General features: G+C 42.5%; 1 protein-coding gene across 1 annotated transcript in view; it reads right to left on the bottom strand.

Annotated features, from left to right (window-relative positions):
• Window positions 1-11,913: 11,913 nt before the first annotated feature.
• Window positions 11,914-25,794, bottom strand: part of LOC118229009 (potassium voltage-gated channel subfamily H member 5-like) — a 100,550-nt gene continuing 86,669 nt past the window's right edge. Inside the window, 1 exon segment of the mRNA XM_035420622.1 lies at window positions 11,914-15,312. Within this exon segment, the coding sequence (XP_035276513.1) occupies window positions 14,290-15,312 (1,023 nt within the window). The 3' untranslated portion in view covers window positions 11,914-14,289.

Below are 25,794 nucleotides of genomic sequence, written 5' to 3'. Positions count from 1 at the left end.
TGAAATTTGAGGGAGCAGAAAACTCCCCCTAAAATGGATTATTGATCATCCCCTGTTTTTTCTTGAATAACAAGTACCAACAATCTGAATAATCCATTGGCAGGGAAACACACCTTTCTTCATATTATGTTTGGGAGATTAAACAATAAATTAACTTTTGTAAAATCTGTTTGAATCACTAAGTACACATAACAGAAAAGATACATTACTCTGTTAATACTGGGTTAACTTTCACCACAACCTGCAATAAAGGCTACCTAACAAAACCTACACTTCAAGATAATTTAAATGACAAAATATGCATTTGCCATGAATATCCTTTGAGTGTGACTGATAAGGAAGAGTGTATCTATCCACAATTTTAAATAATGAAATGTGCACATTTTCAATGGAAATTAAATCTATTTCATTACTTGCCTAACCTAATTGAGGAGAACTGATTATACAGTATATAACAGTATTGAGTATTTTGTGAATTAATCATTGTATTATTGGGTAATCACCTTGCCTTTTGTGTCTCATTAGCTATATTTTCATTAGAATGATGCAAATAATTTACCTTGGATTCTTAAAAGCAATTTCTTTTCTGTATTTCTTTTTGTCTAGAAAAGTGTAATCACCTGATCTGAAAAAGCCCCATACTCTGGTCAATGACTACTGAATAACCACATGCACAGACGAGAAAATGTGAAATATATATTTGGTCCAGTGTTTTTTAAAAAGCACTGGCTCAGTAAAAAAAAAATAGCTAACCTTTCTAAAAAGTAAAGAAAGCTTTCATTTTTTGTGTGCCCAATGCTTGTTTCAACTTTCTAGAGTTGTAAAGTCACACTGATACCCTTATGCCATTATGGGGGCACTCCGATGGAGGCACGCTGTCTTCCTCAAGAATTATTTTTTTTCTCCTGTCTCCTCTCTTTCCTCCCTCGTCTTGATGAGGTGAAGGAGGGACACGTAGATGAGAAGGATCACAATTTTTTGCCTCTTGTCTGTGATGGAAAAATTGCGAGCCCCGAGTACATTCAGCAACTGGAAGAGCGAGAAAATAATAAGTAACAGACAAATGCGTCCAATTTGCTGCGGCTGTCACTTTTCCCCCACAGCGTCCACGTCCTGCTCACAAAATGGGTGCGCAATCGAATGCCACAGCTGCATGTGAGAGGCTTCTGAAGCTCTGGCGCTTGTTAAAAAGGTGTGGAGCCTGCAGTTTCTGCGCCGCTGCCGCTCGGACTGTCATTAGCAACAGGACCCTCTGCCAGCTATCAGCCGAGCCGTGGCAGTGGCGTTTCCGGAGAGTGTGACGCGCCTCTCTGTTCTGTCTGCTGGAATTCTGCCTTCACGCAGCCAGAATCTTGACATCTAGATGGGTGTAAATTTAGCCTGAGAGGCATTTTGACATAAGCGGACCAGGTTAGCTCCAATATAAATTGGGTTTTACCTGGATATAGCCAGGCTACGTCCTAGTCAGCTAGAAAACTTTTTTCTAGCTGACAGTTTTCAACCAAATGTAGCCAGGTATTCACCTGAACAGGGCTGTGCATCCCTGGTCCTGGTGAGTCACATGTTATGCTATGTGAAACATGTAATTCACCATGTGGCTGTTTTCAGCCATAGGAAGCTTCAAAGCGCTCAGCCAACACAGCCTGAAAATAAGACATAAAGCAAGAACTGGGAGGGTAGCCAGTTGAGATGTGTGTCTGCGTGTGAGTGTCTGTCTGTCTGTGTGTGTGTGTGTGTGTGTGTGTGTGTTTGTCAGAAGCTGGAATTCCTCAGACTCATCACATTCTGTACATTAAAACTTGGTATAATATACCTACAGGCATTGTGTTGGACACTCTGGGCAGGCCATACCTAAATAGAGCGGACGTCAGTGTCATTGCCGACTATGTAACTTGTTTTAGTTATTGCTTGATCTTCACATAGTAGCTCGCGAACATTCCCATAATAACCAAAGCTGTCTGTGGCATTCGGTCCGGCAGTGAACCGGATTGGTCTCGGCTGCGCTGGTTGGTGGAGAGAACACCAGCACCTGGGTTGCATTAACTAAGCAGTCCAGGTGCTTAAAGATGTGTTTCTTTTCACAGTTCGGGGCCAAGACCGAGAGCACACACCAAGAGAGCATCTGTTTTGAGTTCTGTCTGTCCGGGCACGCAAGATGAAGAAAGATACTGGTCAACTGAAAAGTTGGCCAGCTACAATCGGCGTGCTGAAAAGTGGTTGCTTTGTTTTACTTTCTTTTGTCTTTGTTATTTTAGTTTGTTGTTTTAGTTCGTTGGTTTTGCCCGAAACCCGTGACGGGGAAGGGTGAAGGTGTTTGTTTATTTCATTTCGTGTTGGTATGGGTGCGTTCTGTCTCTCTCCATGAGGCAACCAACGCTGCACTCCCGGAACTGCCGCATCTCCCTCCCAGGGGTGTCAAGCTGGCATGTGACACTGTCCCTCCCAAAAAGATCTGAAAATCCCTAATATGTCACCATAATGCTCACTAGGAGATAAGGTTAATTTACCTATAACCTGAACCAATAACTATATAAGGGAAGAAATCAGTACTCCTTGGATCCTCCCTGATCATTAATTAAGTATGCGCAGGTCAGGAGAAGAGCAGTTATCCATCCCCCTTCTTCCTCCTCTCTTTGACTACATAACATATGCAGCTTTATTTTAGTGGTCAGTTTGAGCAACTTGGCAAGTAGTCAATTTTTAACAGTTAGTTGGAAGCGGGCATCTGAGTCCTGCATCTAGGTCTGGCGTTCTGCATTTATTCTTTCTGTAATATTCTGCTGTCTTTTGGTTTTTGAATTTTGATCTTGGCACATTTTTGGCTTACTCTGGGACAAGCGTGCTGTGATTTGGTATTTTCTTTAATTAATTTCTTGTGTGACTGCAAACCTGTCCGTGTTGGTAATATCTGTTATTCTTTTAAGGTAGTTGATCCTCATCTTTAGACGTGAATATCTGTTGTAACTTAATAAACTTAATAAATAATCTTCATTTTAATCTGGTTTTGAGGCGTACATTTTGATAGAAGTTGTTCCAACAATTTGCTCTGCCTATCTATGAATTTGGCGATTTAATTGACAATTGATATATTTGATAATAATTACCAAATTAAATCAAATAAATATATTTTACATGTCCGAAAAGTGAGGTGTTTTAACTGTTGATGCACTTGTGTTCGGTATTCGGAGTGCCGGACATTAAACGAGGGTGTTGGCTGTTAAAACTGCTCTGAATTCGGAAAATTAAACATATTTCACTGAAGCCTCTTTTTGCCTGACAGCTGGATTTTAGTTTTTGGTTTTAAAATCTGAAACACATTCAGACCTGAGAAGCCGGATGAGGTGAGTCAACTGTGTAACCAGCTGCTTTAATGAATCAGTTTAGTGCTGAGAAACAATAAGTCGCAAACACCTGCCTTCAGAGAATAAACAGAGCTGGGAACCATTTATCCTTGGGGTGGGTGGAGGGGGGTTGGGGGTGGTGACAATTTTTCACTGAATACTGGGCCTGTCACTGTCAGCAGCAGAGCACAGATGAGAATGAGAAGTACTCAACAGGCCCCTCTATTGCATCTCAAACACCCTGTAGAATCAGGCAGTTCTCCCATCACCTAGCTGATTAATCAAATAAAGCCCACGAACGCTGAAATCTGCTGATGCTCCCAGCCCTTATAATGAGCACCTGAACCATATAAAGTCAGTTATACCCTGTAGCCTTCATTTCTTTTTCATGCCATATTTTCTTTTTCTGAAAAGCAAGTGACAACACAATACAGGAGAAGATGTATTGCAAAATGTTCTTACAGAAATGTATACCCTCTCAAACTGAGCCATTATGCTCATGGGATTTAAAGTTTTTTTCTATTTAAATATCCTCAAACTTCCACTCATCTTTGGAAAACATGGACAACCCTGCTCAGAGCACTCTGAAGGCCGGTCTATTAAACGCGGTAACAAAAAAATGATAAAAACTCCAGCCAGTCCCTTTTACCATTACTGCAATTACTGTTCATGTTAAGAACTGCTTTTAATAGATCCCGTAGTTATAATCGTATCTGACAATGATTGGCTCTCCTGTGACCGATGGAAAGGAAGCCTATCACCGCTTCTGGCAAATATAGAATGAACAAGCTGCGGGGGGAGGAGGGGGGGCTTGTGTGCCTGGTGCGAAGGCTGTCGGTGAGGGTCGTGGATGGCGGTCGGTGACAGGCGTCACATATATACATGCAAACCACCCTCAAGGGCTGCACGCTTTCTGAACAGGCTAAATTACATCATTGCGGAAGAAACGGTCGTCCAAGTTAGCCATGCTCAAGGGCCACGCTCCTCTCTGCTTGTATTTTGAAATTTTTACCCGCACGTACACAAACATGGCTGGGGTTACCAAAGCTGGCACTCAACAGTACACCAGAGTATTCTGTTTTTCATCGAGACCTCACTGATAAATTAACGCAGTCTCAAACGGCTGCTGATTTCACGGTGAAAACACAAACCTGCATTACCCGAGGCTGTCCTGGCCCAGGGTTGGGGGACCCCTGACATACGTTATCGACGATGGCTTCGTTGGTGAGATTTGGTTCTCCCTCTCCGCCTTCTTGAAACCTGAGAGCTTTGAATAGAGACATTCTGAAGAGATGCGAAATGGCTTTTAATATGAATGCCTGGAGCTTGTGTGCCGCCGGCCCCCATCCTCATTGGGACGGACACGCACGCACTGCCTGGAAGCACGGAGACTCCCTGGCGTATGCGTGCCGTGTGTGGTGCTCATGCGAATGCAGCCCAAAGAAAGAGCCAGGCTCTCTGTCTCCATCCCACTCGCACCCACAGAAATGCAGATCATCTCCATCTGGGCCAGAAGGCTCACTGGACCAACTATTCTGGATATAATTATGTACATTCAATAATTAGCAGTAATTACATAAGTTTTCTAATTAATACAGGGCTAGGGTGCTGCCTCTCTGTTGTACAAGACCCCTCTGACCTTGCTGGAAATGAGGCAGGGTTTTCTCCTGGTATTAAATTAATTTAGCAAAAAATTTGAATAATCTGTAAAGTACAAATTAATCTTTTAAGATTTTGATTAAAAATGTGCATCCGATACTTAGCTTTAACCATGTGTTAATACCATCTGATTATGCAATATGTATTATGCATTTTCGGCACATTTGAAGTATACATGAACTCATTTGGTTACATAAATTAAGTATTACCCAAACACAGATTTCTCATTTTAACATTTTAAAATTCAAGCTATAATCTGTTTGGCATCAGTTTCTTTTTTTTTTTTTTTATTCCTCAGAAAAAAAGCCACAAGTATATAAACCAGTTTGGACAGAGTGTGCTCAAACAGTTGATGTGGCCTTGTTGAAAAGAAATGTGGAGAAGCGCCTTATCCATAGTTCTGAGTTTGTATGATTTTTGTGTGGTGACTATTTCTGACCGCTCAATGAAAGACATTTTATTCAGTGATAGACAGTGAGCTGCATAATGTTTGAGACAAATAAATAGATTTTCTTGATTTGGGTCTGCACTCCACAATTTTAGATTTGTAATCTAACAATTCTCATTCAGTTAGAGTACAGATTCTCAGCTTTTATTTAAGAGTATTTTTATATATATATTTTGATTTCAGCATGGGGAAATTAAGACTTTTTATGCATAGCCCCCCATTCCAAGGAACCATAATGTTTGGGATAAATGGCTTCACAGGTGTTTCTGATTAGTCAGGTATGTTCAGGTGCTTCCTTAGTGCAGGTATAAGAGAGCTTTTAGCTTTCTGGTCTTGATTCTAGGCTCCAGCTTGACTTTGGAGTCTGTCGTTATCATTTGTCAACAAATTCCAAACCTTATTCTTACCAAAATCAACCCAAACAGCTGTCCAACCAATCAGAAGCATTCTTCAGGAGGCAGGTGTGGATGTGTCAGTGACTACTGTTCAAAGAAGACTTCACAAACAGAACTACAGGGGCTACACTGCAAGATGCAAACCACTAGTTAGCCACAAAAATAGGATGTCCAGATTCAGGTTTGCTAAGACATACCTAAGAAGAGCCTGCAGAGTTTTAGAAAAAGATCTTGTGGAGTCAACACTTTGGCCTTATTTTCATGTGGAGTGGAGTTAATTGTCCATTTCCTTAGATGGATACAGGGGGAGATCATACATGAATTTTTTGAGGAAGCCTCTGTGTTTTTATTTAAATAGACTTATAAAATTATATATTTAGACTTCCAAAACCCATTTGATAAGGCAGAACTTGTTAAAATTAAGTCATTGAAATTAGTGTTGAATTATTTTTGGGTCAAACTACCTTGCAGGATGACAGACACAAACTTATCTGACCTCTCCCAGCTGTACCCGAGACAGAGTGCAGGTACAGGCTCCCAATATTAAAAACAAACACCCTTTGTCCAAGCTGTCACTGGCTTCCTTAATAAGCTATTGGACAGCTGCGATTGGCATGGACTCTCTTCATATTCATTTATGTTTTAGGGGTTGACCTTCTTTTCCTGCATTGCTTTTTAATATTTAATGTCTTAAGTGTTTTTTGGGCTCTTAATGTTTTCAATGTTTGTCCATTGTCATGGCCATATTTATTGTTATGTGGTTTTCATTATATGCTGCCGAACAAATTGCACCATGGAAATAACAAAGACTCAAAGTAAGTAAATTTTCAAGCTCAGGCTTTATGTTGTACTGGATACTGTCTAGTCAGAGAGAAATGACAAGCCTACATGGAGCTGAATGCCCTGTTGCACACACACAGACACACGCACAGACACGCACGCACTTATGCACATACACACAATGCAAGAATTCTTCGGTCTGTAGCCGAGGTAGACAACCTCCTGGTACAATGTACTGGTTGCAAAAGAGAACAACTGCATGGCTGGAAGACGATGGCCTAAGGCAAATATGGTGGCACCAGAAGTAGTTACAAGAATAGCTGTCTTATCTGTGGTAATTGAGGACATTTGCGATTATTGAGCTCTGATTGGTTAGTCACTTCTTGGTTGACTTGTGGACCAAAGCCTAGTAATTAGTCCCCTGCTTGCTGTGCGGTCCACATTAAAATTTAATTAGGGTACTAAGGCAGAGCACGAGATGTGCTGTAGGTTATTCCACTGCATTCTTCATCTTCTATTTGTAATACAGCTACGAGGTAGAGGGATGGGTTTAATAAAATGTGCAGATAAAGATACATGTAGTGAAGTCTCACCTTCTTCCCTATAGCCATAGATTTAGCATATTATGGTTACCAAACACTTGAAATGGTGCGTTTATGAGGAGTGAGTACTTTAGGATGTTATATAAAAAAGCCAAAAGAGCTGACGAACCATTAAATCCCTTATGTTGCCAACATGGGCACCACATTTTACAAATTGTTTCTTTTTTTCTTTTTTTCTTTTTTAATCAGAGCAACTGAAGTTTTTTTGTTTAGAGGTACCGTACTCCGTAGAACATACCAGCTCACGACTCTCTTGTACAAGCAAACCTTTCGCTGTAGCATGTTATGACCCAGTGTCAGCTCCACGGCGGTTTACTTTTGCAGAGCTCGCTCGTGGGATCGCACCAAGTTCGCCGCCTCTGTTCACGCTCCAGTCAGTAGAAGCCGTATTCTGGATAACCCGCGTTCTCTCGGCATTGTTGGCAATCCGCAATTACTATCGCTTTTCCTCTTGTGCCAAAATGAAAACGAATGCGTGCCGCTGCCTGTTGAAAATCGTTCATGCTCCTGATATTCAGTTGCACACAGAAGATCAATTTCCCCACTTCACACGTTGTCCCTGTGCCTTTCATTTTGCAGTCTCATCAATAGAGAAAGTTATGAAATATAGCCTACGTCAGGCTCACAGGATGTTTAGTTCTGATAAAAACACACTTACAGGTTCCAACAGCTGGAATCCCCACACCCAGAGATAAATATCAGTTTTGATGTTACATGAAGGAACACAATGTTCATATAATAATACGATAATATTATCCAGTAGCTACAAACAGGCGATACATTTTTTTTTTTTTTGTATCAGTGCGAATACTTGAATCGCTCTTGTTGCAACTTATACACAACTTCGATATTGCAAAACGAAAACAAATACCATATATACGAATGCAGAAGTATTAAAAAAACATGATATTAGATCTATAAAAGAAAAAGTACCTTCAAATTGAACCTATAACGTTTATGGATGGAAAAAAAAACAGCGAGAAGTTAGGATCGATGCACTATTCCAAAAAAGTGAACTACTGTCCTATAGAAGCAGTCCCATGTCAAGACAAAATACATACTTTTAGTAGGATGAGGAAAATGTATGTTTATTTAGACTTAGTGTGATTTCCAAACAAGGCATGCTCATCCATAAGTCAGCTTGTTGAATCACTGATGTACTTTCCGTGCATTCAAATTTTAAGCACAAAAATAAACAAACAAACAAAAAAAAAAAAAACATTTTCCCCCTCGTGTTCAATATGCTTGCGGGTTTTAAAAATGAACTGAATTTTTTAAAATAAATTGAAGTATAATGCATGTTTAATTATTTCTGTAAGTTTCACTACTGGCAATATTTCAGAGAACAGTTCCAAGGCCCCACAGGCACTATGCAGGATTGGAATTTTTCATCTAATTGTGGGTTCAATCTCTAGTTTTTTAACCCTATGAATGCCTGTCTTACTAGCTCTTTAATGTATGGTTGCTATTTTGAAGAGTGTCAAAGCTAAATAGAGCGGAGTAACAGCCTCACCCTCAGTCACCTCCTACTAACACACTCACACCCCACTAATACACACATACTCACTAAACCCCACTAACACACACTTATTTAACCACACTGATCCATACTTACTTAATCACACACAGTTTATCAGTCACCCCCCCACTACCACACACACTTTTGCGACTAACACACACTTACTCTCTCACCCCCTCACATACACTCCCCCCACTATTTCTCTCATACCCACAAACACACGCAGACCCTTGTGGACAGCTGGGTCTTCGTACAGCACCTGTTAGACCAATGGTCAACAGTACAGTCTTTGTATGTTGTAACCATGGATACTCTACAGAGGTCTGTTACTGACAATCACACTCTTGATTGTATACCACTCTGGTGATGACTCTAGCCAGATATTTCATGTTTTGTTCACTTATTTGATTGCAATATGTTATGTTAGCCTTTCTATATTCAATATCTGAGCATGTGCCAAACTGAAAAAGTAAAGCTCGGTATTAGAGCAAGCTGTGCTGCACCTTTTCACATATCCCGTGTGTGTGTGTGTGTGTGTTTGTGTGTGTGTGTGTGTGTGTGTGGGTGTGGGGGGGGGGGGGGGGGGGGGGGGGGGTGCATAAATACCCATAAAAGAGATACCACATTTCAGTCTAGACAGGCACTTTTTACAAACAACATTTCCATCATGATCAACAAGTCTGGTAGTCTAGTCCAAAATCCACCGGGACAGTGGGTGAAAAAGCACATAAAAATTTCATGGCGATTTGACAGCATCGATGCCCTGGGGTTGTTTACAGTTCCTATGTGGTGAAATTACCAGTGAAACCCAGCCCCACTGTCCCTCCTCCCATCAGATCTGTTAAAGGTGAGGATATCACGCACATGTGACATCATTCTTCACCCCCCATGCCACCACCATGGAGTGAAATGGGGCCAACTGATGCGTCAATCAAATCTGGGGGGTCTTTGATTTCATCCCTGAGACGCTTTGTTTATCTAATTACTGTTCTGGATGGCTATAAAAACATAATGCACAAACAGCTGTAGACTCTTATCATGCTGATAGTTTGCTCTTTTATACAGGCTGCCTGCCCTTCAGAAAAGTGGTGTGTTTTAAAATGAATGCATCATTTGGCATCCAAGCCATAATGGGTACAAAGCTTACCATATTGTCTCTTTCTTTTCTTTCAAGTTTTCCTCCTTTTTTATTTTAGAAATGTCTTTGAACATGGGTCCAGCTCCAGTCCTGGAGGTCAGCAGGGTCTGCTGGCTTTTGATGTTTCAGTACTTATTTTTAGCATTGATTTATTTAAGTCAATGATCGGCTATAGAGCCCACAACCCGTTTTTACGGGGTCTTAATTGGCAAGGAAGCCACAAAACCCGCATAACTGAAGCCCTGCAGGGTTTCACACCTTTGTCTTAAAAGCATTTTCTGATTTTAATGACACCCGGCCCACTGGTCTTAGCGGAAATAGTCTGTAGGTGTTTGTGTACAATTGATTGCACTAGGTTGAAGTCATATGATTGACAAACGTGTTTTCTATCACAATACAAGTTGCACAGCATACTACAGGAGAGACCTCTTACTGGTAACACGTAGGTACTGTACATTGTAGCTGGGGGGTTTGCTAAATAGCGGTAAAAACATCAATTCTAGCTGACCTGAATCCCACCTTAACCCCATATTTGTGTTCCGCTCCCAGGTAATGCTTGTCATGGTCAGGGAGCGACATGGCCCGACTCACACAATTAGTGTCAGGCTCTAGAGCTCAACATGCATGCTGAGCGATTGCACAGTAACATTTTCAGTGTTATATCAGCTCTTACAGAGCACATACGGTCCCTATTTTTAGAGTTGAATTAACACTGGACATTTTACTCTGTGCTTTCCCCAACTGAAAACTGTATAATTATGTGAAATAATTTCCATTGCTTTAGGGCCTATACCGATATGTAGCCTCCAAATGTATAAATAATTTCTCAGTATTTGCAGAATGCATCATACTTTTTTATGTACATTTATTAATATAGCCCATTATAATTTCTGAAACCTTTCATCTATCAAAACAGAAAATATATGCATTATTATATCTCATATATACATGATATACAGTATGACAAGTACATGACATGACTATTGAATTTGTTTTACCATACAGGGTTTGGAGACTACTGAATTCATAAGGCTTTTGTGGTTCTCTTTCTTTGTTATGCAATGATTGTTATTCTTTCCAGTTCAACTGTGACACTGGAGCTGCTGTCAGAGGAGGTGGATGAGTCCAGACTCAACCGGTAGGGGCTGCTGACTATCATTCTCTTTCAGTACAGCGCATTTTAATTGAAGTCATTTCCGTTGCTGCGGATTTCAGGAGGAATCTATGACTTAAGCAAAGGTTACAACCAAAATCAACACGTGACCTCCTGTCATTACATGGGGATTGCTATCTCGAGTGTGCGAAAATGGAAGGATGACAGATTTTTGTTTTTATTTCAATCAAACATTAATTTTTTATTGTGCATGTCCTGCGTAACCGCAGGACCAGTACATCAACTTTCAGTGACGGCAGTTCTCGAAACATTTCTCAAAAAAGTATAAAAACGGCAACATTCCAGTACAAAAAAATAAATAAATAAATAAATAAATACATAATGAATAAAAAGGCCGGAAAGGGATTGGCCACTGGCTGCATCAGGCTGCGTGATGACACGCTCTGAAAGATGACAGCCCTCCTTGGCTTTCCATGCGCTGCCCCCTCGTACAGCGCAGATCGCCGGAGGCGAGGGAGGGGCGCTATAGCAAACACGATCCGTACGTCTGCATGCTCTAGGGAAACGTGTGATTTCAGTGTCTCATGCTCTACAGTGTACATTCAAGGGACTGGGAGAGAAAGCGGTGCTTTCCCCATCAATTAAGGCAGAGGCAGGGGGGGGCTTTGCTTTTATCACTTATGCTGTCATACAGGTAGGGAGGCGGACATATGTAAGACAACGGGCAGTTTAATATTTCTTTATTACAATCGCTAGCTAATAGGGTGTGAAAGAGAGGGGGCAAAGAGAGTGGAGGAGGGAGAAGAGAAAATTATTTTTGATTTCTGCATGCAGTTTTAAAGGACACCCTACTGTGCCGTCATGTTTATGTGAAAATCATAATTTAAAATGAATATATAATTAAAGCTCAAAAGTCATTTGAAGCTTCCTGAAATATTTATTATAGGTATTTGCCAATGAACCCCAGGGAAACTGTTCAGTTGGACATACTGTAACCAATCAGAAATCAGGTTCCTAACTTATGAAAATTGATTTACGGATGCCTGGTTCGTGCAAAGAAATATTTTACACCAGGTTCTCTCAGAGCAACTCTCAAGGCGATTTCCACATTGATTTTGTTGTGGAGGCCAGGATAAAGGCTGCAAATCCAGGGGGAAAAAACATGTTAATATGTGAATGACTTTTATTTCTCTACTTGTCCAGTGGGAGCATTATCAGTTATTGCACCGGGAGCCACCACCCTGGTTCTCCGTGCACTAACAATACAAAACATGAAGTATATGAAATGTAAACGGTGATACGGCACACTATTTGTACATTATATCTGACAATCTGATTGGTCTGCTTGTGAACTCAAAAGTTCAGTTCAACAAGACAAGTGGAATAATTCACCCATAATGCACCACTTCATCAACAGATTACTCAGTGAAAAATGAAGGGGTTGCATAGTTTGCAATGGCATGGATTGAGTCCCATAATCAAGAAACAACAGCTATTGAGGTACTTCCAAATTCCTCCTGAACAGCCAATCAAGTATGTCAGCATTCCAGACATTTCCCATTTCCTGTTTCAGGTCATTGCCCCCCCACCCCACACACACACACACACACACACACACACGCAGCCTGGCATGCTTCCACTTCCACTTTCTCCTTTGGGTGGGGTGGGGTGAATGGGGCGGAGACTAATTGGAGGACTCAGTGCTTATCACCATAAAGACACAAAATCATTTAACACTAGTCATCTAATTCTAAATATAAAATATACGATTACTTGCACTTTCATTCAGTCTAGCAAATTTAGGGTCACCTATAGAACATTGTTGGAATTTTTCAGTTCATGAAGTGAATTACAATTGAAATTTGTGAATTGAAATGGAAGATGCCAACTATTTTCCTACTGGGAGAAATGATTGATACATAGTTAATTTAATTTTCTTCATTGCTGGAACCCCATTCATTTCTGACCCTTTCTCCGTCACCAGGAACACGCCCATCGTTGCTCAGATGTTTGGCCTTTATGTCAACGTATTACCCAAAGGCCAGGGAAATCAAATTTAAATTTACACTGATCTTATATGAAAGAATCTGAAGTGAAGTCAGAACCCCTTTTACTTTTGAGAAAAATACAGCATTGCTAGATCAAAATTCGCTACATGGGCATAGTACTTTATATTATAACCGCTATTCTTTTGACCCCGGTAAAAAATTGATCCCATTTACTGAAAGGTGATGAATGAATTCACTGGTTACAGAGCACTGGTGTCACACTCAGAAACTCCCCCCCCCCCCTCCCTTAAAGTGAACAGCAGTGTTACAGCAAAACATTGTTTTCTTATTTAGCTTCACACATATGGAACACTTTCATAGCATGCACCGAGCATGATGCCACATTAAGCTAGAGAGTCCCCTGAAAACCAGTACCCTGAAACTGTGTTCATGCAGGGCTGTGCACCTCTGGTGAAGCTCTCCCCAATGGCCAAACCTTGACAGTCCAAGCTGCTTCTCCACAAAAAAAAAAAACCCCACAAAAAGAGAGGATTTTTATAAGGATGCGCCTTCTGCCACAGAGCGGTGATAAAACTGCTCTGAAGTAAAATCTGGCAACTTCCCCATAAAGACTAATGATTTGTATTGTATATCTCATTAGAGGGGGGTGGCACTTAACTAAAGGCCCTGGAAAAGTAAACATCGGTAAACATCGGCTCTATCATCAATGCCCTCAGACTGCTGTAGACCACCAGTGCCAGGGTTCATGGAGAGCTCCTTCTCCTCACAGGCATGCTACACTAGGATGGTGTGATCTCAGAAAATCTCTCTGTTTCAGCACTGCAGCTGGGTTCAGAGAAACACCTGCACCCTCCTAACTTTACTCTTCTTTGTAGTGCATGGAAGGGCACTTGCTAAGCTGAAGATTCACAAGAGACTGGCACTGTGAAACCGCCCCTGCTCAAAACCTGAATTTTATGAATAGAATAATACAAATCCCTAGAGATAACATTGTGCAGATCTATAAATAATCTTTCGAAAATTATTATCATTTTTTTGCATGCAGTCAACTGCATAATGTACAAGCAAACACTATGGTCAGTAGATTTCTTTGGCAGGCCAGAATCCAGCTGGACATGCAGGTAGATATCTTACAAGGAAAAAAAAACATACAGTGTCTTTTCGCAAACTTTTTTTTTTTTCTCGTTTCCTTGTCTTGTCCTGTGGGAGAAGAAAGGAAACATGAAGGATATAAAGAAAGGAAGAAAGAAAAGGGATGGATACCCAAAAGGAAGAGTCCCGGCTTCAGAGCTGCTCTGCGCCGCGTCTCTCGGACTCGGGCGTGACGGGCCGGGAGACGGTGAAGATGTCCTGCCGCGTGGTTTTGGTTTTGGGCGTGGAGGTCTGGGGCGGGTCCTGGCCCTCGGTCGGGGCCCTCTTCTCGGAGAGCAGCCGGAGGATCTCGGCCACCTGCGCCTCCAGGGCGGCCATGCGCCCGCCCAGCGTCTGGATGTCGGCCCTGAGCTCCAGCTTGGCGTCCTGCAGGGTGGCGTGGAGCGCCTGCTCCAGGCCGGGGTGGAGGGCGGGCGGGCGCGGCCCCGCCGGGGCGGCCCCGGGGTCCCCCAGGGGGCTGCGCGCCTCGCCCGCCGCGTCGATCCGCAGGTCGCTTTTGGTTATGCCGCTGTCGCAGGAGTCTGTCTTGTGCAGGAGGCTCTCCTCGTCCCCGCCCTCCACCCCGCCCCCGACTCCGCCCCCGATCCCCTCCTCCTGGCTCTTGCTGTCATCCGAGAGCAGCTCCACGCACTCCACCTGCGACACGTCCACCCACTCCTCCTTGGTCTCTTCGGCGGCGCCGGCCGCGGCGTCGTCCTGGAGCCGGGCCCAGCTGTGGCCGGGACTGGGCCGGAGTCGGGACGGGCTGTGGACCCGTAGGCAGTTCGGGTCTCTGCCGCCCGTGCTGGGCTTGAGCTCCATCGCGTCCTGGGCGGGCCTCTCCGCGCTCTCGCCCGTGTGCACGTAGGCCAGCGAGTTATGGATGGGCGTGTTCTGGGAGACGGTGACCACGCTGCTGCTGCCGCCGTTGCCGGGCGTGCCGTTCTGCATGGGCTGGAGCGAGCACGGGTGGAGCTGGAGGTGGTGGAGCTCCGACCGCATCTGGCATCGACTGGAGGGGGCGGGGCCCTGGGTCCGTATCTCCTTCTGCTGCTTGAACTTCTGGAAGAGCTTCCGGACGGGATGGTCCACCGGAATGGAGAGCGTCACCTCGTCCTTATGTTGACGGCGCTCCTCCTCCTCCTTCTTCACGTCCGCAATCTTCCGGAAGACGATCTGCGGGAGAAAAAGGGGATATATGTGACAGTGGTCTGGTAAGGCAGTTCGGGTCTCTTTAAATCCCCCCCTGTCATGACACTCATTACATGTACCCCCATTCCAGCACTATTTGGTCATTTGTATTTGTCCTAATGTTGTAGCTTGTTCTTCTGCCTAGTTGGCTTGGCAGAGGTTAGGTCAGAATAGTGTTCACTGTGTGAACTAAACTGTGTTCTTGGCTAGAAATAGCTGCACGAAATAAATATTGTATCTTACTGAACCTGTGTTTTGTAGTTGTCCATGACCATGGAATGCACTTTTGTACGTCGCTTTGGATAAAAGCATCTGCCAAATAAATGTAATGTAATGTAATGTAAAAAGCTCATTCCAGACATCGCAAACAATTTGTCAAGCTGCGTCATGGCTACAAGGTTGATCAATGTTGAGCCATGACATGACCACTTTTCTTCCTGAAGTAGATTAGTATTTTGTACTCATCAAATTACCCACTTCAAAAAACTTTCATTTCTGCCCCACTAATCGACATCATATCGACCTTCATGGCTGGCGTTGATTTGACGTGAAAATGTTTGTAGGGATGGAAGCAGCAGCAGAGATTGCACTTTTATATTTTCCTGGAAAGTAAGGAGAGAAAAGGTTGCACTTCATCCTCTGAAAGTCCTCATTAGCAAAGCCGTCAACGAGCCTAGAAAGGAAGCTGTTTTTCTTTCCATTTTACGAATGGACTCTGCAGATAAAGAGTCAGACGTTTCGATTAAAAAATGAGGGTTGCTGTCAAAGCTCACCTCTCCGATAATTACCCATATATCTGTTATGAAAGCAGCATCTCATTGCACACTAGACACTGCTCTCTTGAGGGATTTAAATTGCCTTCATTTTCTCGAGGCAAGAACCTCCAAACATCACAACTGGGAACCTCCAAGCATCACTGTGTTACTGCTGCTCGCATGGTGATCAGGTCGTGCAAATAAACCATCATCATCCCAAACCTTTTCTCAGCCACCTTAAGGTGGCCTCTCATTGGTTGAGGCCCCCTACCTCAATAGAGTCAGTGGTTAATGATTGACACCCACTACATCTAGCAACGCAGTGGCTATTTTATACTCTAGTACTAATGTCTAAATCTACATCCCAACATGCCATGGATCCATAAGGCTATATATAAACACTCATGAATACAATGATCACAATGAGTAATTTACAAAGTGTGTTTTCTCTGAAATTTATGAAATATGGAAATATAAACAGAATATTCAAACGGAAAATCAATGACAGCATATTATGCTTCATGCGATTGCTCTACCTGATGCAAACCTTTGCAGGTCAAAATGTCGGGAACCATTCAAGTCAGTTTGGAGCAATTAGTAAGTGTAAAGGAGTCCCATTCTCAGTACTAATTAACAATATACATATCCAGAGACCATATTTCCATATTTCACTAATGCTGGCCTTAATGGCTTGGGAATTATCACTACTAAGGGTTCATATGTACAGTATAATTTGTAGGCTTGCTTTTATATTCATACTGAGCAGGCACTTGGAGCAGATTTTTTAACATGTGAGTCCGTTAAAAAAAACAGTCAGCAGCCATACCTCCATGCACTCTGCTCCTGCCAAATGGCTGAAGCTAAGCAGGTGTGGGCTTGGTTAGTACTTGGATGGAAGACCACCAGGGAATACTGAGTTGCTGCTGGAAGTGGTGATGGGTGGGCCAGCAGGGGGCAATCTTCTCTCTGGTACAAATAAACCCCAATGCCCCAGTGCAGTGACGGGGACACTGTGCTGTAGGAGATGCCGTCTTTCGGATGAGACGTTAAACCGAGGTCCTGACTCTCTGTGGTCACTAAAGATCCCATGACACTTATCGCTAAGAGTAGGGGGTTCCCCGGTGTCCTGGCCAAATCCCAGATCTGGCTCTCGCAAACTTGCCACTAAAAATCATCCCCAGACTTAATTGGCTAAATAAATGTTCTCTCCCTCTCCACCTTCGCTAATGTGTGGTGAGCGTTCTGGCGCAAATTGGCTGCCGTGCATCACCCAGGTGGGTGCTACACATTGGTGGTGGGTGAGGTGAGTTCCCCTTCACTGTAAATCACTTTGAGCATTTGGAAAAGTGCTATATAAATGTAATTAATTAATTAATTAATTAGTCCAACATCTTCCACTTTTCTATGTATTAGTATATATTCATAAAACAGCATATGAATCAGAGAGTATGCATGTGCATATGGATAGCTATTATTTATGACACTGGTGGGGGGTAGGATTGGTGGATGCTGACATTTGCAATCTTATGGCACATAGATATTATACATTTTTTGTGGTTCTCTAGGATCAAAAGCTTGCATTTGGCCCATGGGGTACAGCTGAGCAACCCTCCCTAAACTGAGCAGTCCCTACACACCACAGACCCCAGCCTGCAGCCATGTGGTTCAGTTCCCAGATACACGTCCAGCGGGTCCTGGCTCTGTAATCCCTCTGAGGAGGGCCTGGTGGGAGGGCGCGGCCCCCCGACCCCCACACGCGGGCCCCCAACAGCGGCACGCTTCGAGCCCACGCACCCTCGGCCCAGAGGAGATTTCAGCGGTGGAGCGATGGGGCTCCTTAGCGGCGTATTGATGGTGAGCGGTGTTAATTAGCATGCCGATACCCAGTCTGCTGAGGCCTACTACAGCTTGCGCAAGACCTCTCCACTCGTTAGCTTTAACGAGGTCTGCGTCACACTTTCTTCCGTAATCCTCGCACCTCATTCTAGCCCCAGGTAAAAAGGCCAATTTCCCCAGAATTTGATATTCCCTGATAACTTTATTGATTTTTTTTTTTCAAAATGAATGAACAAAAATAGATAAATATGGGAAATTTGGTTTCTCCCTCTCTTCGCTAAGCACGACGGCTTGGAGTAATGGCTAAAGCTAGCCGTCACCACAGCAGTCTCTCTGTGGAGACAAATATAGGCCAGTGCCCCTCGAACGGCCTGTCTTCACCCCTCCTTCCTGCCTCTACCTCCAGGCACCACACCGTGTGATGCTTCCCATCTTTCGGGAGGTCCCTGCTAAGTTTGACAACCCAAACCCTGCCTGCCGCGTCGTTCCACCGGAGCTTGGGCTTGTCGCGGGGGAAGGGGGAGGGAAGGAGCCCGGCACCAATTACGCGGCAGGCGACAGCACGCCGCGGCGGTATGGTTGCGACCCGGCAGCTCCCCTGCGAAATGCTAACGATCTGGGACCCGAGCCATTACGACGGCCTCTCATCTGCTTCGCTTACCGCTAGGCCACGGGCCCTGCTCGCCCGCGCGGTCGTTAAGGTTTGTCACCCAGGTGCGATGGCGCTAAAATGCTGTCAGGGCCTAATTGGGGACCGCCAGCGGGTGATGAACGTGACTGAACAGGCAGCCCATCAGTCAAACCCATGTGCGCAAAGAACCTGGTTTTTGCTACATTGACTAAAAAATCCATGGCAGTTCATTAACTTGCTTTTCCATCTACTACATTTTGAGAGTAGTAAAAAGACTGCTGATCGTATAGTCTTAAGGCAGCTGGACTGCTAGCAAGTCTTCTCTCCAAAAATGTCAAATGATGCATTCCACAATACCGAGCGTGATTTATTATTATTATTATTATTATTATTATTATTATTACTCCAAAATATCTTTTCCCTGGCCTTAAAGCCTGGTTCTGACAAATTCAACTCCTTGCCCCTGCAGGAATTTGTCACCAAAACACTGGGATTTATGCCTCCATAAGAGGCACTGATTAATTACCCCCAATTGCAATATAACCAAATTAGCTCAATGCCTGGAAATGTAAAAGAACAGAGAAGTGGTTGATGAACTACAAGGACATCTTAGCAATACCCGCATTGGCAGATCACAGGAAAAACTAATGAACGAAGAGCAGCTTATTAATTAAGAAGATTATAATCCTTTCTGATCATCCAAAGGGATACTGAACATGGATCAGAATCAATTTGTGTGACGTTGGAAGCCCATACATCACAGAAATCAACAAATTACCCTTCGTTTGTGCTATAACCACCATACATTAATGCATAATTTATGATCATATTAACCATTATCAGCACCACCACTGAACTGCATTAAAATATTCTTTCATTTTTATTACATTTCTTCTATGTTGTTCCGGTGGATGAGATACAAGCTCAGGGAAGATGAGGATCTGCAGGGATGCCAATATGCATCTCACGGTGATCACTGAGGGCCAAACATCTGCTACAAACTGAAAGACAACTGCACAATGTCCTCCATGCCCAGCCCTTACTCAGTTGGTGCAACACTCAATACAATTTCATCCACGAATTGGTGGATTGACTGAGTGCAAACTACACCCAAAACACTCTTTAAAGGGACAATTGGGATTTTTGAGATCCATAACACTGCAAACCAAGGCTGTTCTGAATTTTAAAAAAATAAAATAAAATACAGGAGGAATTGTTCAATGTGTCCCTATCTGGAGTTATATCTTAATGCCTTTTATCTTTGACAACACCTCTGTTAAACCTCAACTGAAATGCTCGACTTCCCTACCAAATTAGGCGTTCAATCCTTAATCAACCACAAGGCATATTTTTCTTCCTCTTTATGTGTCTATTTCTCCCACCGTCATGCTTTTCCTTCTTTTTAGTGTCATTTTATTTAGCCAAAAAGCATATTTAATCTCTTCCCTTTCCATCACATTGCTGGACAGCAGCCCACTGAAATTTGGTCCAAGACTGTCCACTGTAATCACTGCTTTAATTCCTGTATAAATAAGAAACCGATTCATCTGGAAAAAGATTGAGCATGTATTATTTTTCTTTGGCAGCAATGATCTGCTCCTCTGAGCTACAGCTGCACAGATTACATGATCAAAGGTTCTGACTGCGCAGCTATTGCAGATGGACAGGTTCTGCATAGGGTTACCAACCCTCACACCACCTCGTCCCTGGACAGAAACAGAGAGGCAAGCACTCTGCAGCACACCTGAGATTATGATGACAGCAGGTATCTCAAACTTCGCCAGGCAAAGTTTTCTTCGGTATTGCGAAAAAGGGGGAAATGAAAACGTATGCACATCAGCCCAGCTATCCAAAAAAAGGAAGTGTGTGGGAGAAAAAAGATGATGCTGAAGACTGTGTTGGGTAAAGAATATACTTACTCAGGCAACTTCACCAAAGGGTGAGATCAGCTGAGCCAAAGTCTGGAGCATTTGGCACATAGTTGCACTTACATAACTTAATTTAACACAATCAAACAGATCCATAAGAAAGACGCAGAAAAAGGTGTAAGGTCATGATTTGTCAGGCTGAACTTATCGCCTGAGCTTTCCTTATTTGGGATGGGCGACAGATTCCTATATTCTGCAGCCTGTTTCAACCTGTTTATAGAGCTGGCTTTCCTACAGAAGTGACAAGGTAGTTTCTACTTCCTGTCTGGAATTCAAAAACATGATGCCCCCAAGCCCCATGTGCCAACGGCTCCATCTAAAGGTTTTCTCTAGTGTAGTACATTTTTTCAAGTGCTAAAATAAGGTACTAGCCTTACATACTGGGGGAAGTTTGTATGAGAGTTAGTTAGTGAATTAGTGAGTGAGGGCCTTTGTGTTTCAAAAATGTAGCCTAAAATACTCACAGAATTCATCCAAAAATGTTTTAACAGGATAGCTTCTCCACGTATGCAACTTGTGGTGTTCAGGCTTGGAAAAACAGGTTACTTGAGCGAGCAAGTGTGGAGTGTACGTGGATGCATGTCATTGGATGCTGTGCAATTAGTTGGCATTCTGGGACCATTCAGAACAAAACTGAATAGCAAGAGAAAGTTGTCGACTATGTTTTTCTGCAAGTAAAGTGAAACCACAAGTTACTTTTCCTTAGTATGTACATATTTGGGATTCTTGTGTATAAGCACATTATTGTGTCATTTTGTAGGGATACTACAATATGTCATGATATGATATGTTTATCACTTCATTTCATAGCCAATATCTATTCCTTTCCTGGCCCACTAGCTGTTCCACTGACAGTGAAAATATTTCTACTTAAAATCTCCCTAAAATGTAATCTCTCATCTGATCTCACCCCTCAAAATGTGACTTAAATTTTCTCATTATATATTTGTATTATACTGGTATATAGACTACATCTGAAAAATTATGCTCTCCAGCAGCTGTCGGCATACTGACCCTCCTTTTCAAAAACCCAAAAGAGAAATATCCCTTTAAATGAACTGCCTGTCTGATACAGAAATGGGTTCAAAGAACATTCTTTCCCAGAATAAAGACTACTTAAAGAGCCCAAGAAACAGAATCACACTGTCCTATTTTTAGCACACTAAAAATTGCTGGAGCGATTTAAACAAGAGCTGCAATAACCTACTCTCCAAAGAGAGGAAAAAGCGAAATGAAAAATATATCAAATCTGGGTCCCCACAGACAGCATTCTGGCAGGGCTTACCAGACGGTTTTGAGTAAAATTAAAATGCAGACATTTGCAATGCACAGAGGTGTGAGAGGAACAAATTCCTGCAAAGCAATATAAAGGGTTATGTCCCAAGAGATGGGTTGTGTCCAATCACCAAGTACTGCCCTGCTTTGTTGTCACGGAGATCATGGGATGCGGTTACTGCAGCCGCCCTTAGAGGCACTTGTCCTCTGCTGAAAACAGGGCACACATTTCATTGGCTGATCATTAATGTCACCAGCATAGTTTGGTGTCCATGGAAATGCACTGACTGGAGCAATGCTTTTGTGCACACTTCCAGGGCCATGGTGACCTAACTTTCGGAGGCAGAGACAAAAATATCTCTCTGTCTACACGAGACTTTCTCACAAAAACTGCCAGCTCATTCATATTTGTATTGCTGAACTATTAAAATAGGAACCGATCAAATATTATTTGTAAACTAAAATGCCTTTAGTGTACCGACTCCATCTATTTCCATGTGAAATACTTCAGTATTCCATGTGAAATACTTCAGTGTACATGAGTATAACTTACATAAACTTTAAATACATTTAAAGCATACTGAAGCATATTATGGAATACTTCAAGTACATTTTTTCAAGCGCTAAAATAAGGTACTGGCCTTACATACTGGGGGAAGTTTGTATGAGATTTAGTGAATGAGTGAGTGAGGGCCTTTGTGTTTCAAGTGATACCAATTCACAACCAATATAAATGTGTGAATTTTATTGAGCTACTGTATTGGTGTGATGTATACTGTAGATGAAAAGATACAGCTGAGACACTAATTCCTGTAGATAACTCCTGGAAGCTGTCGGACAAAGGGGATAGGTAGCTGATTTAACGGTTATTCCTTTGCCACTTTACACACCCAAATTTACCCTGATTGGAGCATATTGTGTAGCCCAGACCATACTCCACATGAGAGAGTATATATATATATATATATATATATATATATATATATACACACACACACACACACACACTCATACTCATGTACACACACACACACATTCTCTGTTTTGTAAAAAGACACATCTACATCCATTTGAATTGATTGTGAGACCCAGAGGTATAGATCGTTTTGGGGGCACGGGGGGGGGGGGGGTTCAATGTTTTTGTGTTATGTGTTTTTTTCCAGTTGACTGGTGGTTATGCTTTGATAGTTCATACCAACAGCCAACAGTTTGCCAATAAAGCAACTGACTTAAATAGAAAATTGTGTGTGTGTATGTGTGTGTGTGAGGGGCAGGTCCCTCTTTGTCAAATGCTCAATAAAAAAGGAGCTACTAACAGCAGAAATATGGTGTGTCAATGTTTACTCTTGAAGCCCTACAGATGAAGTGCAGACTATAACACATGTTAAAGAGCTGTTTATCAAAGCAGACCACTTTATCATCTGCTCCAGTGTGAGCAAATGCCACTTGTGCACACACACAGAGCCAATGGGCACACATTCCATCACACAGCCAGTGCTCACTGTAACTCAAAGCAGGGCACATCAACAGTACTCTCACAAGACAACTGACAGGCTTTTACATGCAACAGTTCTCAAAAATATTTTTTAGGGTCTCATGGCATATTTTAATATTTCCTATAAATGTTGCCAAATTTCAAACGTTTTGGAGCATACCACCACCTCACACCCGTGCTCGCTGCTACCACATCCAAGATCTCCTGCTATGTCCACTGATCAGATTTTAGAGAACAACTAATTATTCAGCACAGGAATGGTTGGCCAGTCAATTTATTTATGTGAACGAACAGGTGCTTAGACTTCAAAAGATCAAATAAAAGAAAAAAAAAATATGTTCTTGTTTCTTCATCTGCCTTTGCCAATTTGCTTGAGCAGATGGCGAGCTGGATGGTTCTGGCCAGCAAAGTACTGGCAAGTAGCAGCATTTCTATGATGTCTTGTAGCTTCTCCACGGCTCTGATCTAGTACTGCAAAAATCCATTGTACTGTATGAGTTTCATTTACCAGTCTGGACCAAATTGAGTCTGACTGCTGTTCCTTGTCAGAGGGATAATTCATGTCTCTCATTTTTGGATGAACAGAGGATTTAATAAAGGTTTAGATTCATGAAAAGTTACATTAGGAGGAAAAAAACCGTTTTCAGCTTAATATAAATTTTAATCAATAAATGTCTGCACAGGAGTATGAATGTACTGCAGCTTGCATATACACTACATGACCAAAAGTATGTGGACACCTGGTCCACCCTTTGTTGCCATAACAACCACCACTCTACTGGGAAGTCTTTATACTAAATGTTGAAGCATTGCTGCTGGGATTTGCTTCCACTCAGCCAGAAGAGCATTTGTGAGGTCGGGCACTGATTGGACCATTAGGCCTGGCTCGCAGTTGGCTTTCCAATTGATCCCAATGGGGATGAGGGATGAGGTCAGGGCTCTGTGCAGGCTAGTCAAGTTCCTACACACTGTTCCCAACAAAACCATTTCTATATCGACCTTACTGTGTTCCTGGGGATATTGTCATGCTGAAACAGGAAAGGACCTTCCCAAAATGGTTGGGGTGGCACAGAATCATCTAAAATGTGATTGTATGCTGTAGCATTAAGAGGTGCCTTCACTGGAATTAAGGGGCTTAGCCCAAACCATGAAAACCAGCCCCAGATCAAGTGGTGTCCATATACTTTTGGTCATACAGTATAGTGTAGTATGTACTATATTCTTGTAATACCAAATGTATGTTTGTATTACAGAAGACAAAAATGCTTTGGATATTTACTGTATGAAATAGCAGTACTAACTTCCCCTGCTTTTTGCATTACATGATACTTAAAAGTTAAAAAAATAAGTTCTCCAAAAGCAAGATGAAATTTTACTTAAATTGCCATTATTACAGCCAGAGAGGCGAGCAAAAATCTGCATATTGCAATATTTCAACCTGTCAGACGGCCAACATTGTGAAAATTCATCTTAGGCACATTACAAAATATCAAATATATCAAGGAGAAAGAGAGAAGAGAGGGCAGAAGAAAGAGGGAGATAACAAGAGAAAGAGAGAAGTCATGGAAAAAAATGAATCCCAATACATTTCTATTTGATTGTGTTTTTAAGGCCATGTGAGCATGTGCAGTGCTTGTAATGCACAGACTAATTAAACTGTTAAGTGCTCTGCAACAATTCAGCAAAAGCAATACTTCATCAAAAATATTAAATTCAATCGATCGAGTGTACTGATTACTTCTCATTTCCTTCCCACTTAGTTCATAGGGCATCTTAATGGAATTTTGGATACTGAAACAAATCGCTTTAATAACTTGATGCAATTGTGGGTTACTGTGTCTGTTGGTATCACATTGCATTATTAAAGTAATGCTTTTATAATGGGAAAGCAAAATAATAAACTTGTCCCTCAAAATGATTGGACTTTGAGCAATGAGTGACAACAGGTCCTGCCAATGTGAGATTAAGGCAGGTTTCCTTAGTGAGAGTGCGTATTTCTCACAGAGATCCCCGAAGGAAGGGAAGGAGATTGTGACTTTCCAGTGGTATTGGCTAAGTGGAGGAACTGACTAAACATCTAAGCTCCATTAATCTTCTGGCCAAAACCATGGGAAAATGGCCTTCTAGTGGGTGTCGGCCAAGAGGCAGCCTCCCTCTTCTCGTTCAAACCCCATGCGATGCCTTGAAAGGTGGGGGAGGACCAGAAAGCAGCTCTTCCTCTTTAGCTTCTGTCAGAACAGCCTGTAGCCTTATAAAACCTGGGAGGCATTTGGGGCCAAGGGGCAGCACTGGTATCTTCCCTGGCTAGACAAAACACTTAGTTTGACAGTTAGAAAAATGTTCTTTCATCTGACAATCTGACGCTAAAGCTGTGAGGCAAAGCAAGAAAAAAGTCACAGGCACAATAGCGAAAACGGGTGTTTTCGGTGTTTTTCTCAGTTTGATAGATGTTCCGTGCTGTTTCTAAGACGTGCTCAGCGGTTGTATTCCATTTTGCACTCACCGTATCATGAGCCCACACTTAACCGCAAATTCCTGTAGTGACAG

Source organism: Anguilla anguilla, chromosome 6 (genome assembly GCF_013347855.1).
Source record: "Anguilla anguilla isolate fAngAng1 chromosome 6, fAngAng1.pri, whole genome shotgun sequence".
NCBI lineage: Eukaryota > Metazoa > Chordata > Actinopteri > Anguilliformes > Anguillidae > Anguilla > Anguilla anguilla.
The sequence above is the reverse complement of the archived record's forward strand: the minus strand, read 5'-3'. Positions and strand labels throughout refer to the sequence as shown.